This window comes from Aquarana catesbeiana, linkage group LG01 (genome assembly GCF_042186555.1).
Source record: "Aquarana catesbeiana isolate 2022-GZ linkage group LG01, ASM4218655v1, whole genome shotgun sequence".
NCBI lineage: Eukaryota > Metazoa > Chordata > Amphibia > Anura > Ranidae > Aquarana > Aquarana catesbeiana.
Genome location: NC_133324.1, coordinates 47,115,485 through 47,135,432, shown reverse-complemented (window position 1 = coordinate 47,135,432; position 19,948 = coordinate 47,115,485). Strand labels below are relative to the sequence as shown.

At 48.2% G+C, this 19,948-nt stretch overlaps 1 protein-coding gene across 2 annotated transcripts; it reads left to right on the top strand.

Moving 5' to 3' along the window:
* Positions 1-2,224: 2,224 nt before the first annotated feature.
* On the top strand, positions 2,225-16,154 carry LOC141131130 (mitochondrial amidoxime-reducing component 1-like). Of its 2 annotated transcripts, none has more exons than XM_073618196.1 (2): positions 2,225-2,347; positions 12,945-16,154. In XM_073618196.1, exon 2 carries the CDS (start codon positions 12,981-12,983, stop codon positions 14,004-14,006), a length of 1,026 nt encoding a protein of 341 aa, XP_073474297.1. In that variant the 5' UTR covers positions 2,225-2,347; positions 12,945-12,980; the 3' UTR covers positions 14,007-16,154. The 2 variants fall into 2 exon arrangements, with proteins under 2 accessions (XP_073474297.1, XP_073474292.1); XM_073618191.1 differs by lacking the exon at positions 2,225-2,347 and adding an exon at positions 8,112-8,248.
* Positions 16,155-19,948: the final 3,794 nt, after the last annotated feature.

Sequence of the window (19,948 nt, the reverse complement as noted above, 5' to 3'; positions counted from 1 at the left end):
GGACACCTAATGTGAGGGGGGGCTCCGCCGGGGACACCTGATGTGAGGGGGGGCTCCGCCGGGGACACCTGATGTGAGGGGGGGCTCCGCCGGGGACTCCTGATGTGAGGGGGGGCTCCGCCGGGGACACCTGATGTGAGGGGGGCTCCGCCAGGGACTCCTGATGTGGGGAGGGCTCTGCCGGGGACACCTGATGTGAGGGGGGGCTCTACCGGGGACACCTGATGTGAGGGGGGGCTCTACCGGGGACACCTGATGTGAGGGGGGGCTCTGCCGGGGACACCTAATGTGAGGGGGGCCCTGTCTGGGACTCCTGGTGTGAGGGGGGGCTCCGCCGGGGACTTCTGGTGTGAGCGGGGCTCCGCCGGGGACTCCTGGTGTGAGGGGGGCTCCGCCGGGGACTCCTGGTGTGAGGTGGGGCTCCGCCAGGGACTCCTGGTGTGAGGGGGGGCTCCGCTGGGGACATCTGATGTAAGGGGGGCTCCGCTGGGGGCACCTGATGTGAGGGGGGGCTCCGCTGGGGACATCTGATGTAAGGGGGGCTCCGCTGGGGGCACCTGATGTGAGGGGGGGCTCCGCTGGGGACATCTGATGTAAGGGGGGCTCCGCTGGGGGCACCTGATGTGAGGGGGGGCTCTGCTGGGGACATCTGATGTAAGGGGGGCTCCGCTGGGGGCACCTGATGTAAGGGGGCCTCCGCTGGGGGCACCTGATGTGAGGGGGGGGGCTCCCCTGGGGGCACCTGATGTAAGGGGGGCCTCCGCCAGGGACTCCTGGTGTGAGGGGGGGCTCCGCTGGGGACATCTGATGTAAGGGGGGCACCTGATGCAAGGACGGACTCTGCTGGGACACCTGATGCAAGGACGGACGGCTGGTGGCAGGCGACGTGGCTAGTGACACACTCAGGGATCCCACTGATTCTGCATTATGGTGAGTTGAATGATTTCATTTTATATTACAATGTAATAATAGAAATAATGCACTTCAATCATCCTGACACCATAACAACCATGGTGGCGGGATGATTGAAGTGCTAACACCAGGTGTTTGGAGTATCTTTATCTGCTGATTGTTAATCTTTCTAGAATACACATATTTTTATTGTGTAGGATCTGGGGCTGCTGCCCCGTCATTCCCCTCTCCCCCTCTCCCCCTCTCCCCCTTTTCCTCTCCATCCCTCATTCATCTCAGACTCTAACCACACCCTCTTGAGCCATTTAAGCCACGCCCACTATGTTGCATAAGCCACGCCCATTTTCGATGCACGTGTATATTTTCCTAAGCCACGCCTACAAACAAATGCCCCGCCCCCTAATTATTGTACGGCTCCGCCTACAGCCACAAAAGTGTCCCACATTTTTTTTTTACAATGTTGGCAACTATGTAAATCATCGGTAGCAATTAAACATCAAGAACATAATTATCTTTGGTGTCAGTGGGAGGAATAGTGCCCCATAATTGGTGTCAGTGGGAGGAATAGTGCCCCATCATTGGTATCAGTGGGAGGAATAGTGCCCCATCATTGTTATCAGTCTGAGGAATAGTGCCCCATCATTGGTATCAGTGGGAGGAATAGTGCCCCATCATTGGTATCAGTGGGAGGAATAGTGCCCCATCATTGTTATCAGTCTGAGGAATAGTGCCCCATCATTGGTATCAGTGGGAGGAAAAGCGCCCCATCATTGGTATCAGTGGGAGGAATAGTGCCCCATCATTGGTATCAGTGGGAGGAATAGTGCCCCATCATTGGTATCAGTGGGAGGAATAGTGCCCCATCATTGGTATCAGTGGGAGGAATAGTGCCCCATCATTGGTGTCAGTGGGGGGAATAGTGCCCCATAATTGGTATCAGTGGGAGGAATAGTGCCCCATCATTGGTGTCAGTGGGGGGAATAGTGCCCCATAATTGGTATCAGTGGGAGGAATAGTGCCCCATCATTGGTATCAGTGGGAGGAATAGTGGCCCATGATTGGTATCAGTGGGAGGAATAGTGCCCTATCATTGGTGTCAGTGGGAGGAATAGTACCCCAAAGGCCAGATAAAGGCAAGCAAAGGGCCGCATCCAGTCAGCCGGCCTCAGATCGGAGCCGCTGCTTTAAGTTCATTATTTCCTACAACTACACAATGTCTGTATCTGAGTATCAGAGCTGGAAAATGTGATTTCGAAACCTTTTCTCTCTGCTGTCTTGGTGAGGAAAGAGTTACATTGTATTTGTAGTCAGTTTTACCCACTGATCACTAGATGGCGCCCTCTATGTCTCCCTGTAATATGATATTCTCTTATTGTTGTTCTATGGCTGTTATATAACCTCACAATCTGCCAACAAGCCAGAGAAGATTATCGCTGTAAGTATCTTATTGTACAGATGTCTGGTGGTGGATGACCCCTGTCTGTCCGATGATTGGGGATAAGAGGGAATATTGGGATGACGTGGACTCCATGTATCAATAATAAATGTCTTCTTCTGTTTCCTTCCTTCCTGTCTCTTCACTGCTTGATCTTCAGATGGGGCTGTGAGTGGGAATCATAGGAAATCAGTGCCCCCTTCCTTCTATCCTTTACCCCCCTTTCCTTCTATCCCTACCCCCCTTCCTTCTATCCCTCCCCCCCTTTCCTTCTATCCCTACCCCCCCTTTCCTTCTATCCCTACCCCCCCTTCCTTCTATCCCTTCCCCCCTTCCGTCTATCCCTTCCCCCCCCTTCCTTCTATCCATTCCCCCCCCCCATTCCTTCTATCCCTTCCCCACCTTTCCTTCTATCCCTTCCCCCCTTCCTTCTATCCCTTCTATCCCTTCCCCCTCCCTACTCATCTCTCCCAGCTCACATTTCATCCTTCCCTCTTCTTTCCCATTTGCCCTCTTTCACTCTCTCCTATCTTCTCCCCCTCCCCCAACCCTCCTCTGTCACCCCTCACCTCTTGTCCCACTCCTATCCCCACTCATCTGTCACCTCTCCTCTCCTTCACCTCTCCTCTCCCCTCCTTCACCTCTCCTATCCCCTCCTTTACCTTTCCTCTCCCCTCCTTCACCTCACCTCTCCTCTCCTTCACCTCTCCTCTCCCCCCCTTCACCTCTCCTCTCCCCTGCTTCACCTCTCCTCTCCTCCACCTCTCCTCTCCTTCACCTCTCCTCTCCCCTCCTTCACCTCTCCTCTCCTTCACCTCCCCACTCCTCTCCTTCACCTCTCCTCTCCTTCACCTCTCCACCTCTCCTCTCCCCTCCTTCACCTCTCCTCTCCCCTCCTTCACCCCTCCGCTCCTTCACCTCTCCTCTCCTTCCCTCACCTCTCCCCTCACCTCTCCCCTCCTTCACCTTTCCTCTCCCCTCCTTTACTTTTCCTCTCCCCTCCTTCACCTTTCCTCTCCCCTCCTTTACTTTTCCTCTCCCCTCCTTCACCTCACCTCTCCTCTCCTTCACCTCTCCTCTCCCCCCCTTCACCTCTCCTCTCCCCTGCTTCACCTCTCCTCTCCTTCACCTCTCCTCTCCACCACTCCTCTCCTTCACCTCTCCTCTCCCCTCCTTCACCTCTCCTCTCCTTCACCTCCCCACTCCTCTCCTTCACCTCTCCTCTCCTCTCCTTCACCTCTCCACCTCTCCTCTCCCCTCCTTCACCTCTCCTCTCCCCTCCTTCACCTCTCCTCTCCCCTCCTTCACCCCTCCGCTCCTTCACCTCTCCTCTCCCCTCCTTCCCTCACCTCTCCCCTCCTTCACCTTTCCTCTCCCCTCCTTCACCTTTCCTCTCCCCTCCTTTACTTTTCCTCTCCCCTCCTTCACCTCACCTCTCCTCTCCTTCACCTCTCCTCTCCCCCCCTTCACCTCTCCTCTCCCCCCCTTCACCTCTCCTCTCCCCTGCTTCACCTCTCCTCTCCTTCACCTCTCCTCTCCACCTCTCCTCTCCTTCACCTCTCCTCTCCCCTCCTTCACCTCTCCTCTCCTTCACCTCCCCACTCCTCTCCTTCACCTCCCCACTCCTCTCCTTCACCTCTCCTCTCCTCTCCTTCACCTCTCCACCTCTCCTCTCCCCTCCTTCACCTCTCCTCTCCCCTCCTTCACCCCTCCGCTCCTTCACCTCTCCTCTCCCCTCCTTCCCTCACCTCTCCCCTCCTTCACCTTTCCTCTCCCCTCCTTCACCTCTCCTTCACCTCTTCTCTCTCCTCCTTCCCCTCTTCTCTCCCCTTTCACCTTTTCTAGTATTTCCCTTTCCCTCCCACCTCCCCATCCTGGCTATCCCACTTCCCACTCCATACTCCTCTCGCCTCTCTCCCCTTATCCCTTCAACACTCTCCCCCCCTTCACAAATCCACCGCTCCTCTATACTCTTCACCTTCTCCACCTGTCTCTTACCTCTCTTCTCTCCCCCCTCACCTCTCCTCTCCACTTTTCACCTTCTTTACTTGTCTCTCACTTTTCCTCACTCCCCCTCACCTATCCACCTCTCTTCTCCTCTCCACTCTTCCCCTTCTCTACTCGTCTCTCACGTCTCTCTCCCCTCTCATCTATCCCCTCTCCTCTCCTCTCTTCCTCTTCTCCACTCTTCACTTGTCTGCCCCCCCCCCCCCCCCTACCTATCCACCTTTCCTCTCCCTTTTCTCTCCTCCTAAAGTGGTTCTACAGCCTAACCACCGTTCAGGTCCACCTGTCAGTTTTTTAGGCGGACCTGAACGGACCCTCCATAGACCTCTATGGATCGTCGGATGTCAGCGGTGACATGTCCACTGACATCCGACCCGCTCCGATCCGAAAAAGTGTAACAGAGGAAAAACCTACTTTTCCATCCGTTTTCGGATCGGATCGGGTGATGTCATCTGATCCCCCATAGGAGTGTGCAGCGACGGACCTGTCATCTGCCTGCTCACCGGGAATCCGCTCCGCCGATCCCCCCTGAGCAAGCGGATGTTCACGAGGAGGATCATCATGGATCTGTCCCGTGTGAAAGAGGCCTTACACTGTCATACAAGCTGTACACTCACTACTTTACATTGTAGCATAGTGTCATTTCTTCAGTGTTGTCACATGAAAAGATAGAAGAAAAGATTTATAAAAATGTGAGAGGTGTACTAACTTTTGTTAGATACTGTATCTCCATCAGAGTCCCTCTTTACATCATGACTACTCTAGTCCCCCCTAACTTCAGGGTCCCCATCAGAATGCCTCTTTACCTAAGAAACCCGTTACAATAAGTGTCACCTTCAGAGTCCCCCTTTACATCAGTGCCCCCCTTACAACAACTATCCCCATCAGAGTCCCCCTTACATATGATCAGTTATCCCCATCAGAGTGTCCCTTTACATCAGATATCCCCATCAAAGTTTCCCCTTAAAACAGGTGTCCCCATCGAAGTCCCCCATACATCAGGTGTCCCCATTAAAGTGCCCCCTTGCATCAACTGTATGCATAGGACTTGATCATGGATCAGTGATTGCACTCTCAGAGACCTGGACCCCTAAATCCGGCCCTGTTACCAACCCCAATTGCAAATGTAGCACCCTCTACCAATAGGTAGGTGCTAGTAAGGGTTAAATTACTAGGGTTTTGTTTAGCGCAGGCAATTTAGGCAGGCCTATGCTGCAAGCTAGGCCTATCTGTTTTGATCTGGGGGCTGGGAGTGGTCAGAGTAGCAGTGGGTGTGACCACCTGTGCTCTAGTTCTGGGGCACCTCCCCTGCTTCTAGGGAGAAGATTCTGGAAGAGGGGCTGGGCCTGGAACTGGAGTGGCAGGCAGCTCGTGTGGGAGCCCTGACCAATCCCCAAATGGTATTGGCAGGGGGCGGGCCTCCTATATAAGCTGAGGTGATATGTCACTGAGGGGAGGTCGGCTGAGTGAAGTGATGAATGGAATGCTAGGCAGCAGTAGGAGGACTTCCCCATCTAGGAAGGGGGGGTGTACCGATCGCAGGAGGACACCCGGGGAGAACTGTGAGGGAACATTGCCTCTACACGGTCATTGGCAATGTCTCTGTCACCACGCGGTCGGTGGCAGAGAACTCCTGGAGCGGAGGGGCAGGTGAAGCTGTCGGAACTCATGGTCCGGTCAAGTTCTCCATCAAGGACTCAGGGCTCTGAAAGGTCGGTGAGTGTTACCACAGTGGAGGGCTGGATGTGCCAGGAAGTCTGTGAAGGAACTTTGCTTCTACACGGTCATTAGCAGAGTCTTCATCATACACACAGTGAATTAATGGGGAGTCCTGGATCAGAGAAGAGACTGTGGGGATCTGTGTCAAATCGATGTGGCCAGAGGGCACAGGATTTGCAAGTTGGGCAGACTGGGATCAGTAGTCCACCATCTATAGACATGCTTTTAAATGACTAGGCCTCCGGGGAGAGGTGCTGCAGGCCTCAGGCCTAGTAGTGGCGAGCAACCAGAGCCTGTATAGGGGCTTATTCAGAGTGGGCCCCTATTACTCAATAGAAGAAGGTGTGGCATGACTCTAAGTAACTACAAGTCTGTGCAGGAGAAAGCAAGTTTGGGCAGGAGGAGAAAGAGTTCCAATGCCGCGCACACACGATCGGGATTTTGGTCGGAAAAAGGTATGATGGCTTTTCTAGAAGTAGCAGAGTAAGAAAGAAATCACCGCTTCTAGGAAGGCCGATTGAAAACGAACATCTCCATGCTGGAGGTAACAGGTGCTGGCAATGCTTGTACAATGAAGTAATTAGAAAAAGTCCTGGACAGCTGCACTCAAAATGATATCGTTGCCTTTATTGAATAAAAGTCATCAAAGATACATGCCACAGCAGAAAAATGCAGGAAAACTGACGCGTTTCACACTGTAGTCAGTGCTTAATCATAGCTACAGTGTGAAACAGTGTGAAACGCGTCAGTTTTCTGCATTTTTCTGCTGTGGCATGTATCTTTTATTCAATAAAGGCAACATATCATTTTGAGTGTGGCTGTCCAGGACTTTTTCTAATTACTTCATGATGGCTTTTCCGACGGAATTGAAGCTTGCCTTGCATACACACGGTCACACAAAAGTTCGCTGAACTTTCGACCGTCAAGAACGCGGTGAGGTACAACACTACGACGAGCCGAGAAAATGAAGTTCAATGCTTCCGAGCTCGCGTCGAATTGTTTCCGAGCATGTGTAGGAATTTTGCGCGTCGGAAATTGCTACAGACGATCGCATTTTCGAATAGGAGCTTTTTCCGACCGAAAAATTGAGAACCTGCTCTCAATCTTTTGCTGGCTGGAATTCGGCCAGCAAAAGTCCGATGGAGCCTATACACGGTCGCATTTTCCGACCAAAAGCTCTCAACGGTCTTTTGCTGGCCGAATTTCCGATCGTGTGTACGCGGCATAAGACCATCATTTTTACACGGTCAAAAGTGATGTCTTCATCATACACAGGGTGAATGGTGGAGAATTCTTAGGAGGAGTAATCTGCGGAAGTTGAGCAGAGGAGTAACATCAGTCTGCAGGTAAATGCAGGAGGAGATTCACATCTTCTGGCTCTAACCTTGTACTACCCTGTTTCCCCAAAAATAAGACCTAGCGTGATTGTGGGTGATGGCTGCAATATAAGCCCTACCCCCCAAATAAGCCCTAGTTAAAGTCCTTGTAGGTCTTATTTTCAGGGTAGGGCTTATTTTCGGGGAAACAGGGTAGGGCTTATTTGGGGGTAGGGCTTATATTGCAGCCATCACTGACAATCATGCTAGGTCTTATTTTCGGGGAAACAGGGTAATATCTTCTATGGGCATCCCAGATTCCTATTCCCTATCCAAGTGTAAATGAGCCCTTAAACAAACTATTTTAGGAGGCAACATACCACCTCCTCACTACCTTTGAAACTACCACTGTTAGCAATCCACCATAGATCTCTTTTCAGAGGGGCGGTAAGGGCAGGTGCAGTGAGAACAAGCCCTTAAAGTGGAAGCAGACAAAACTATTAACATTGTAAGATGGATAGAAAAACTTTTCATTACTCTTTGTAGAGACTGAGGTCCCCGACATTCCAGTTCACTTACTGAAATCTTTTGAGTGTTAAGTGGCGGAGTCTGCCTGCTAGAACCACCTGATCGGTTACAGTTTTCTAATTAAAGAAAAATGTTTTTTGCCCTGGCACATGTGAATGGGACAAGGCAGGCTCAGTGTGAATGGTGGACTTTGCTCAGAGAATGTCCCCGCCTGTTGCTGGAGCTGTGAATAGCTCAGGCCTCCACCCGCCCCATTCTAGGAAGGTGGAGGACATTGTGGATTCCACACTCTGCTCCGGCCTGCAGACACACAGGACTTTCCAAAAGGACGGTGAGATCTTTTTTTATTCTCTGCTATTCCATGAATTCTCATTCCATCCGAAGCCAAACTTAGAAAACTCTCCTCTGGAGTTCTTATATGCAGACTCAGCATTGTCCACCTAATCCCACATTCTCCGGATTAATCAGAATGTTTACAGCAATGTATACATACACCAGCTGTGCCCATTATGGGGGGCTCCCACCATCCCTGTGCTGAGTTCCCTGGTCTGTACACCTGCTGTGCCCATTATGAGGGGCTCCCACCATCCCTGTGCTGAGTTCCCTGGTCTGTACACCTGCTGTGCCCATTATGAAGGGCTCCCACCATCTCTGTGCTGAGTTCCCTGGTCTGTACACCTGCTGTGCCCATTATGAAGGGCTCCCACCATCCCTGTGCTGAGTTCCCTGGTTTGTACGCCTGCTGTGCCCATTATGAGGGGTTCTCATCATCCCCATGTTGAGTTCCCAGGTCTGTACACCAGCTGTGCCCATTATGAGGGGTTCTCATCATCCCCATGTTGAGTTCCCAGGTTTGCACACCAGCTGTGCCCATTATGAGGGGCTCCCACCATCCCTGTGCTGAGTTCCCTGGTCTGTACGCCTGCTGTGCCCATTATGAGGGGTTCTCATCATCCCCATGTTGAGTTCCCAGGTCTGTACACCAGCTGTGCCCATTATGAGGGGTTCTCATCATCCCCATGTTGAGTTCCCAGGTCTGTACACCTGCTGTGCCCATTATGAGGGGCTCCCACCATCCCTGTACTGAGTTCCCTGGTCTGTACGCCTGCTGTGCCCATTATGAGGGGTTCTCATCATCCCCATGTTGAGTTCCCAAGTCTGTACACCAGCTGTGCCCATTATGAGGGGTTCTCATCATCCCCATGTTGAGTTCCCAGGTTTGCACACCAGCTGTGCCCATTATGAGGGGTTCCCACCATCCCTGTGCTGAGTTCCCAGGTCTGCACACCTGCTGTGCCCATTATGAGGGGTTCTCACCATCCCTGTGCTGAGTTCCCAGGTTTGCACACCAGCTGTGCCCATTATGAGGGGTTCCCACCATCCCTGTGCTGAGTTCACAGGTTTGCACACCAGCTGTGCCCATTATGAGGGGTTCCCACCATCCCTGTGCTGAGTTATCAGGTGTGTACACCTGCTGTGCTCTGTAATACTCTTTATTTACACTTTGTTCATTTCTTCAGGATAAGATTTGGGGAATCAGGTCTTATGCCCCATACACACGATCAGAAATTCCGTCAGAAAAAACTTGGATGGTTTTTCCGACAGAATTCCGCTCAAGCTTGCCTTGCATACACACGGTCACACAAAAGTTTGCTGAACTTTCGACCGTCAAGAACGCGGTGACGTACAACACTACGACGAGCCGAGAAAATGAAGTTCAATGCTTCCGAGCACGCGTCTAATGCCGCGTACACACGAGCGGACTTTACGGCAGACTTTGCCCGGCGGACTTTTCGACTGACTTTACGACGGACTTTCTGAATGAACGGACTTGCCTACACACTATCCACCAAAGTCCGTCGAATTTGTACGTGATGACGTACGACCGGACTAAAACAAGGAAGTTCATAGCCAGTAGCCAATAGCTACCCTAGCTTGGCTTTTTGTCCGTCGAACTAGCATACAGACGAGCGGACTTTTCGACCGGACTCGATTTCGACGGATTGATTTAAAACATGTTTCAAATCTAAGTCCGTCCAACTTTTGAGAAAACAAAGTCCGCTGGAGCCCACACACGATCGAATTGTCAGACGAAATCCCGTCCGCCGGGCAAAGTCTGCCGTAAAGTCCGCTCGTGTGTACGCGACATTATTGTTTCTGAGCATGCATGATTTTTTGCGAGTCCGAATTGCATACAGACGATCGCATTTCCGGATAGGAACTTTTTCCGACCGAAAAAAAGAGAACCTGCTCTCAATCTTTTGCTGGCTGGAATTCTGCCAGCAAAAGTCTGATGGAGCTACACACGGTCGGAATTTCTGACCAAAAGCTCTCATCCGACTTTTGCTAGCAGAATTTCTGATCGTGTGTATGGGGCATTAGTTTAGCAGAATGCCAGGGGGAAGAATGTGAAACTAGTTCTGGCTTGCTCAGCTGGTTATTGAAAAAACAAATGCTGACTATTAACGTTTATAGGTGATAAAACCAGAGATTGCTGATTCCAGGAATATTCGCCTTCTGGGGGTCGGGAAGGACATTTTTCCCTGTTAGAGTAGAAACATACTTAATAAGGTTTTTTTTTTTTTTTTTACCTTCCTCTGGATTACCTGTGGGTATAAGGTGGGGGACTCCAAACTTTTCGGTATAATTTAGAAATAATCATGGGCCAAAAAAAATCATTTTCATAAATCAATTAATAATAACCAAATGAATACTTATTTTGGAATAAGTATAACACGTTTCAGACCAAAAACGGGAGAACTTCAGAAAATTCCCCCCTAACAAACCCCCCCCCCCCATACATCAGGGTTCACCTTTAAAGTCCCCCTTACATTGGGGTCCCCATCAGAGTACCCCTCCCCTTTACATCATGGTCCCCATCAGAGTCCCCTCCTCTTACATTGTGGTCCCCCATCAGAGTCCCCTCCTCTCCTCTTGCATCGTGGTCTCCTCTCCCCCCTTACATTGTTGTGCCCATCAGAATCCCCTACCCTCCCCTTTACATCATGGTCCCCATCAGAGTTCCCCCCCTTTTCATTGAGTTCCCCAGCGGTGCTCCCCTCTTTTCATCAAGGTCCTCATCAGAGCTTCCCCTCTTTACGTCGGGGTCCCCATGAGAATCCCCCCTTTACATCAGGGTCTCCATCAGAGTCCCCTCCTCCCTTTTACATCGTGGCCCCCTTCAGAGTCCCCTCCTCTTACATCGTAGCCCCCTTCAGAGTCCCCTCCTATTTATTACATTGTGGCCCCCCATCAGAGTCCCCTCCCCTCCTCTTACATCGTGGCCCCTCATCAGAGTCCCCTCCTCTCCTCTTGCATTGTGGTCTCCTCTCCCCCCTTACATTGTTGTGCCCATCAGAATCCCCTACCCTCCCCTTTACATCATGGTCCCCATCAGAGTTCCCCCCCTTTTCATTGAGTTCCCCAGCGGTGCTCCCCTCTTTTCATCAAGGTCCTCATCAGAGCTTCCCCTCTTTACATCGGGGTCCCCATGAGAATCCCCTCTTTACATCAGGGTCTCCATCAGAGTCCCCTCCTCCCTTTTACATCGTGGCCCCCTTCAGAGTCCCCTCCTCTTACATCGTAGCCCCCTTAAGAGTCCCCTCCTATTTATTACATTGTGGCCCCCCATCAGAGTCCCCTCCCCTCCTCTTACATCGTGGCCCCTCATCAGAGTCCCCTCCTCTCCTCTTGCATTGTGGTCTCCTCTCCCCCCTTACATTGTTGTGCCCATCAGAATCCCCTACCCTCCCCTTTACATCATGGTCCCCATCAGAGTTCCCCCCCTTTTCATTGAGTTCCCCAGCGGTGCTCCCCTCTTTTCATGAAGGTCCTCATCAGAGCTTCCCCTCTTTACATCGGGGTCCCCATGAGAATCCCCCCTTTACATCAGGGTCTCCATCAGAGTCCCCTCCTCCCTTTTACATTGTGGCCCCCTTCAGAGTCCCCTCCTCTTACATCGTAGCCCCCATCAGAGTCCCCTCCTATTTATTACATTGTGGCCCCCCATCAGAGTCCCCTCCCCTCCTCTTACATCGTGGCCCCTCATCAGAGTCCCCTCCTCTTACATCGTGGCCCCCCATCAGAGCCCCCTTCTCTTACATCTTGGCCCCCCATCAGAGTCCCCTCCTCGTACATCATGGTTCCCCCATCAGAGTCCCCTCCCCTCCTCTTGCATTGTGGTCTCCTCTCCCCCCTTACATTGTTGTGCCCATCAGAATCCCCTCCCCTCCTCTTTACATCGTGGTCCCCATCAGAGCCCCCCCCCCCTTTTCATTGAGTTCCCCAGCGGTGCTCCCCTTTTTCATCAAGGTCCTCATCAGAGCTTTCCCTCTTTACATCGGGGTCCCCATGAGAATCCCCCCCTTTACATCAGGGTCTCCATCAGATTCCCCTCCTCCCTTTTACATTGTGGCCCCCCATCAGAGTCCCCTCCTCTTACATCGTGGCTCCCCATCAGAGCCCCCTACTCTTACATCGTGGCCCCCCATCAGAGTCCCCTCCTCGTACATCATGGTTCCCCCATCAGAGTCCCCTCCCCTCCTCTTGCAGTGTGGTCCCCTCTCCCCCCTTACATCGTTGTGCTCATCATAATCCCCTACCCTCCCCTTTACATCTGGGGTCCCCATCAGAGTCCCCTCCCCTCTTCTTGCATCCTTTTTATTATTGGTTTCCTGTATTTTACACTGTTGAAGGAAGTGCAGTATTGATGGTCAATTAGGCATCCACAGAATTGTGCAGTGCTGTCAGTCTAACACTAGGAGCTTCCTGACAGGGTGATGGAGCAGAGTGATGATTGGTGTGGTGATGCTTCTTGACTGCCCAATCAGCAGCCTGGAAGGTGGGTCAGTCACGGAGCTGTAATGCAGTAGAGACAATGTAACTCACAACTGGCAATACTGTCTTGGCTGCTGAAACGCAAGATTAGCTAAGAGAGATCCCTTAACTTAATTAGCATTTTGTTCAGCTTTAGGTAAATATCTTTTGTTACAATGATAATATGTTGACCCGTTTTTTTGTCATTCTAGGGTTTGACAGTGAAACAGTGACCTCAGCCTTTGACCATGTCGAATTTTCTTCACTCCTTTGTATCAAGCATCTCTGGAGCTGTGCATGACTTTCCTCATCATCGCTTTCCTCTGCTCTGCGCAGCTGGCCTGGGCATCACCGCCATCGCCTCCTGGGTGTGGTGGAGAAGAAAGCAATGGCAGCTGTGTCAGGTGGGCACGGTGTCACAGCTCCTCATATACCCCATTAAGTCATGCCGCCCTATCTCTGTTCAAGAGGCTGAATGCCTAGAACTTGGTTTGAGGAATGGGGAGCTGGAAGATCGGCACTGGCTGGTGGTGACCGAGGACGGTCACATGGTGACGGGCAGGCAGGAGCCACGAATTGTCCTCATCAATGTGAATAAACTTGGAGACTCTCTTTGTCTTGATGCTCCTGGAATGGAGAAGATAACGGTGCCCTTTTCTCAGCCAAAGACCAACAAGGTGTTGGACTGCCGGGTCTTTTCAAGTGACATCCAAGGCCGTGACTGCGGAGATGATGTGTCTCGGTGGCTCACAACTTATTTTCAAAGCAGCCAGCCATACCGCTTGGTGCACTATGAGCCTGGGGTCATGAAACCACGAAAGGCAAAAGATCAGGAAAAACCTTTCCGGGATAAAGACATCATTCCCTATTCAGATGCCGGCCCTGTCATGCTCCTTTCTGAAACGTCCCTGGAGGAGCTGAACAAGCGTTTGGAGAAGCCAGTCACTCTGGGAAATTTCAGGCCCTGCATTGTGGTGTCTGGATGTGAGGCCTTTGCTGAAGATGGCTGGCATGACGTGATAGTGGGCACCACAAGGCTGAAGAGGGTCATGGCCTGTGGCCGTTGTATACTGACCACAGTGGATCCGGATACTGGAGTCATGAGCCGGAAGGAGCCTCTGGAAACACTGAGGACCTTCCGAAACAGCGATTCCTCTTTGAGCCACCTCTACAAGAACTCTCCGCTTTTTGGCCAATACTACGGAGTGGAGCAAACTGGGAAACTAAGTGTGGGAGATCCAGTCTACTCGTATGTCAAGGTCTGCAAAGATTGAAGTTAGCTCTTTACACTGAAGAATCTTTAACCAACTAAATAAATTGAAGTCCAATAAAGGTATCAATAAAAACTTGCTGAACTAACTTCTGTTTTGTTTAGGAAATTTAATCATAGTGTCAATGCCCCACCAAGGCCAAAAGTGCTTTTAAAATTTAACCACTTCCAGACCAGCAACGTACCCATATGCCACTGGACCCTTGGGTGGTTATAACGGGAAGATAAGGCATCACCCTGGTACCGTGTTTTTAGAGCCGGCTGTTGGCTCTCTTTGTAAAAGCAATCCTAGCAGCTAACTAGCCTCTGGACTGCTTTTACAAGCAGTGGAAGGGGACGTCTTCCACCCCCCTCTTCCGCAGCTTGCACAGGCTCTCCTGTCCGACTGGGAGACCCAAGCGACCAGCGGCCACGTCTGCCGTCTGGTTGGACAGCTGAACAAAGACTGGATCAACTTTTTATTTGGCTCTCCGCTAGGATATCCCAGAAGTGATGACCTGACATCACTTCCGGTTTACCCTGATGTCAACAGCGCCTTTTAAAGGAAAAAATTAAAGTATCTGAAAACACGGATCTTGATGTCATCAAATGCTTTTAACGGCAGAGGAGGGATTTATAGTCCCCACATCTCTCTATAAGAGTACCTGTCACATGCCTATTGCTGTCAAGGGGATTTACATTCCTTGTGACAGCAATTAAAGTGATCAAAAATAATAAAGCAACAGTGTAAAAATAAATAAAATAAATGAATGCATGCAAACAGCGAACGTCCCACAGATGTGAACATCAGATCATGGGCAGTAATTCTAGCACCAGACCTCCTGTGTAAATCTGAAGTGGTAACCTGTAAAGGCTTTTAATGCATCGCTATGGATAAATTTACGGTGTTTGCCACCGTTGCATGGGTGAGCTCAATTTTAAAGCGTGACATGTTTGATATCTATGTGCTTGGCATAAGATTATGTTTTATATTTTACAAAAAAATTGGGTTATGTATTGTATTTTTTTTTTTTTGCATTAAAATTCAAATAGTGTATCCCCCCCCTCCAAAACATTGTGTTTGAAAAACTGCTGCGCAAAAACCACCCCCATTTTACTCTCTATGGCCTCTGCTTTAAAAAAAAATGGGGGGGAGGGGATTCTAAGTAATTTTCTAGCAAAAATGACTGTTTGTTACATGTAAACAAAGTGTCAGAAAAGGCCTGGCCTTTAATTAAACTATATGACCAAAAGCATGTAAAAAGAACAGATACCCGCTCCCAACCCCTCCCGGCCCACCCCCGCCGAAAGGTGCCAAATGTGGCACCAGATGGGGAGGAATCGGATAAGCGGAAGTTCCACTTTTGGGTGGAACTCCGTTTTAAAAAAAGTTTTGCCTTTAGTTATACTTTAAAGTTAAGGGACCTATGTAGTACCCCATTGCTGACCTTCTGAAAAAAAAATTCTCAGGAAGTGAAGTGAACAAATGATCGCATATCTACTTCAATCTCTTATCAGAACTTTTAAGTCTCTAATTGCAATTATGAACAATAACAAATTCTTCTAATAATCTTCTAATGAATTGTCTGCAATTCTATATGGAATGCTGCATTTGCTATTGGGTTGAAGCTTCAGAAAACATTTTTTTTGCATATACATACTTCTTATAATTGCTCTTTTCTGTGCCAACATATCCTTTGCATCTACTGCAATTCTTTATGGATACATTTACATTTCACATATTAGTTTTGGACAGATACTGTTCATAATCACCAATTGGCTTCCTGTATTGCTCAGGGCACCCCATGGATAAGAATTTCACAGCTCTGCCAACTTGCTGTGAACATTTTAACAGTGTCTTGGTCCCTGTTAGATTTTTAAAATTTACTATATATTTATAGTTATGCAGCTGCCATGCTCGACTGTGGACCGTGTAATGGTTTATCTGGTAGCATTACTGGGAAATTTAAAGCTGAGTTCCAACTGTGAAATTTTTTTATTTTTGGGATGAATATCTTCATTTTAAAAGATTTATTACTAGCGGAGTGGATGGCATTTATTAAGCGAATGGAAATGTTTGATTTATGCTGTTCCATATCATTGTGAACTATTACTGTGAAATTTTGCCGTATCATTTTCTTTTAATACTTTAATAAAAATGATTGAAACAAAAGATTTATTACTAGCACTCGCGTTTCTCTTTTTATAATAAAAAATTTTATTTATTTATTTTAAACACATTCTGCGTAAATTTTACATGCTCCAACTCTTATTTATAACTTATATCTATGTACATTCAATATTTCACCACCAATACTTTATACATTATTATGGAAAGAGAGAAAAAAAAAACAATAAATAAATAATTCCCTCCTCTTCCCCTCCCTCCCCTCCCCCCCCCATATTTAAATACCAAACACACCCTATCCCCCCTTACTTCACCTTTAAGTTCCCCCCCACTTCATTTATATTACCCACACCACATCATAAGATCAAAGGTCCCTAATCCAAATCTCCACCACAAAAATATTTTCCCCCTTTATATATGTGTATTCCCCCCCTCCCTCCATCCCCATGCTCCCCAAATATCTTCTATGCTCTTGTACCGTTCCCCTTGCTTACACCAGTAGCTCTATATTTAACAGTTTTACATCGTTATATTCACACACATTTCTTCAACAAAATCTCCACCACCAAAAATACATTTCCCCTCACTTCATTTATATTTAACCACTCCACCTGATAAATTCAAAAATCCTTCCACCAAGTCCCCACCGCAAAAATACATACCCCCTTCATCCATGTATTCCCCCCCTCCCTCCATCCCCGTTCTCCCCAAATATCTCCTGTGCTCTTAATCTCTTTCCCTCTTCCACCAGTGTCTTTATATTTTGCTCAAATTTCTTTTTCAAAATCACTATCACAAAAACGCATTCCCCTTTATACATATATATGTCTTCCCCCTTCCCCTCTCCCTCCCTTGTGCGGAGGGGATAGAGAAAAGGTGGGAGAAGAGGAAAAAAAGAAAAAGGAAAAAAAAAAAAAAACCCTTCCAACAACAACCCCCCCTCCTTTCCCTCCCCCTTCTCTCAGATATTTGTTAAGGATAGTTAGGTAGAGCGGGAACTTATCCCTCCACACTCCCCTTCCCCTTCTACACCAGGCACATCCCAATGGGACAAATGCTCCCCCCCTTACTTTGAACGGAGCGGCACGGAAACATCAAACTCATCTGGTATCTCCATATTTCCCATATATCATTAAATTCCTCATATTTATCTTTAATCATATGTACCCATTTTTCAGATTCCATTATTGTATCTACTTCCCTTTTCCATTCAAGCAGTGTAGGGCAATTAAATTGCTTCCAATACCTTGGTATCAATGCCTTTGCCGCGTTCAACAAGTGTGGGGTATGTTTTATTCAAGGCTGGCATTCCGTGGAACAAGAAGTGCATAACCGAAAATTCTATAGGTCTTAAAGTCAACTTCTTGATCCAAGGGGCCACTGCCTCCCAAAATTTTTTAATCTTAGGGCATGTCCACCATAAGTGGAGGAATGTACCCCTTTCATCACATCCCCTCCAACAGCATGCATCGGCTTTTGGAAACATTTGTGCTAAACGAGCTGGGGTAAGATACCATCTAGTCAAAAATGTATATGCCATCTCCTGAATATTATTGAGGAGCTTATTGAGGAGCTAAGGGTTGTTTTAATCATCTTTTGTGTCTGTAAAGCTGAGAACCTCTGTCCTATTTCTCTTTCCCACTCCTTAATATAATAGGGTGTTGATATGTTTTGGGTTTTGAGTATCAATTTATACATCTTAGATAATAAGTGCGTAGCTTCTGGGTTTTCTATACACCAAGATTCAAATGTGGTGAGGGAATTTAGGGGTCTAATCATTGATTTCCTTTTATTATAAAAATCTATTTGGAAATATCTCCAGGTAGACATTGGAATATCTCCCCAGGTCAATATTAAGTCCTTTAAGGGTACCAATGTACCTGATGGGGCTATCCTAGCGCACGTTACCCCGCCATCTCTACCCCAACCTTCTAAATTTCTTCCATCCTCCCCCGGGTAGAACCATGGGTATCCCTCCATTGGTGCTAATGGGGATATTACGGGAGCAAACTTACCGAGGGCATTTAACTTATCCCATACCAAGTAGTCTTAGTTATTGGAGATGTCCATACCGATAATCCCCTACTCCCAGCTGGAATCCAGGGCGCCCCTTCTAAATTCCTGCCAGCTATTTTCTTCTCTAAATTTACCCAAAGTTTATTTAAGGAATCATGTCGCCAATTCATTATTCATACTGAGGCCATAGCTTTATAATACAAATTTATATCTGGGAGTCCTAACCCTCCTTCCGATTTATATCTCCTTAATATGTCATATGACAGCCTTGGGTGCTTATCTCCCCACACAAAGTTCGACAGGGCCCTTCTCATCTGCCTAAAAAAGGATTGTGGGAGCGTCACAGGGACCGTTGATAAAATATAGATGATTCTTGGCAATACATTTATTTTGAGAGCGTTCACTCTTCCAAACCAGGTCAGAAGGTGGCCCTTCCAACTTTGAAAATCCTTTAGTACATTCACTAGCAGCGGGTCATAGTTCAGATCATATAACTTTTTTAAATCTGCTGTAATATGAATACCTAGGTATACCAATGAATCTAAATTCCAAATAAAAGGGAAATTATGTTGGATGGAGGTCATCATCCTAGTAGGGACTTGGCATCAAAACTGATTTTCCAAAGTTTATTTTAAAATTGGACAACACCCCAAATTTATCTATTTCCTGCATTAATTCTTTCAATGATTCTTGAGGTTTAGATAGATAGAATAAAAGGTCATCCGCATATGCCAACACCTTGTGCTCCACTCCCCCAATGCGGATCACTAATTTCTCCTAATCATGCATAGAAAAGGCTCAAGGACCAAGGCGAACAACAATGGGGAAAGTGGGCACCCTTGTCTAGTCCCATTGCGAATACTAAAATGCTCTGATAACCCACCATTTATCTTAACCCTTGCTCTAGGGTTGTTATATAATGCCAAAAACCATCCCATCATACGTTCTCTTAGACCCACCTCCCTCAGAACCTCCGACATAAAGACCCAGCTGACCCTATCAAATGCTTTCTCAGCATCCATTGACAGCACCAGCCTTGGGATTTGCTCTGGTCCATTTTGGGCCCAGTGTAATATCTGTAAAGCTCGGATTGTATTGTCTCTAGCTTCCCGGCCTTTTATAAATCCTGTTTGATCTAGGTGTACTATCTTTGCTATATGATCTTGCATTCTAAGGGCCAGAATTTTTGATAGGATCTTCGTGTCCGAGTTCAGGAGGGAGATGGGTCTATAATTGACACAAAACTGGGGGTCCTTCCCCACCTTCGGGGGAACCGTCACATGTGCCATTAATGATTCCGGAGGCAAAGGGCTAGATGTTGTTATAGAATTAAAGTAGTCGCATAAGGTATGTATTAAAACTGGGAGAAACTTTTTATAATATGCATCATAATAAGCAATCTGGGCCTGGACTTTTACCCAGTGACAGTGCCTTTATTACTTTGCCCAACTCCTCCACCGTAATTGGCTGTTCCAATTCCTCAAGCGCTGCAGTTGGAATAGCGGGTAATTCCGAGGCCCTTAGGTATTCTCGGATCTTATTCAGTACCCTTCCATCCACAGCTCCTGTTGAAACCGAATCTATATTATACAAAGATTTATAATAGCTTTAGAACTCAGCTGCTATCTTTTCGGTGTCAATTATTTGTTTATTGTTTGCTATTAAATTATGAACATGCCTTGCCTCCTGTTGTTTCTTTAATTGTCTTGCCAACAGCTTTCCCCCTTTACTACCCTGTTCGTAAAAGCGATGGGCATAATACCTTTGCTTATTTAGAGGTTTTTATTAAACATATCAATCAACATAGTGATACATATAGACAT

Excerpts from the sequence above, each read along its gene's own strand:
- LOC141131130 (XM_073618196.1), top strand. The coding sequence starts at position 12,981 with ATGTCGAATTTTCTTCACTCCTTTGTATCAAGCATCTCTGGAGCTGTG.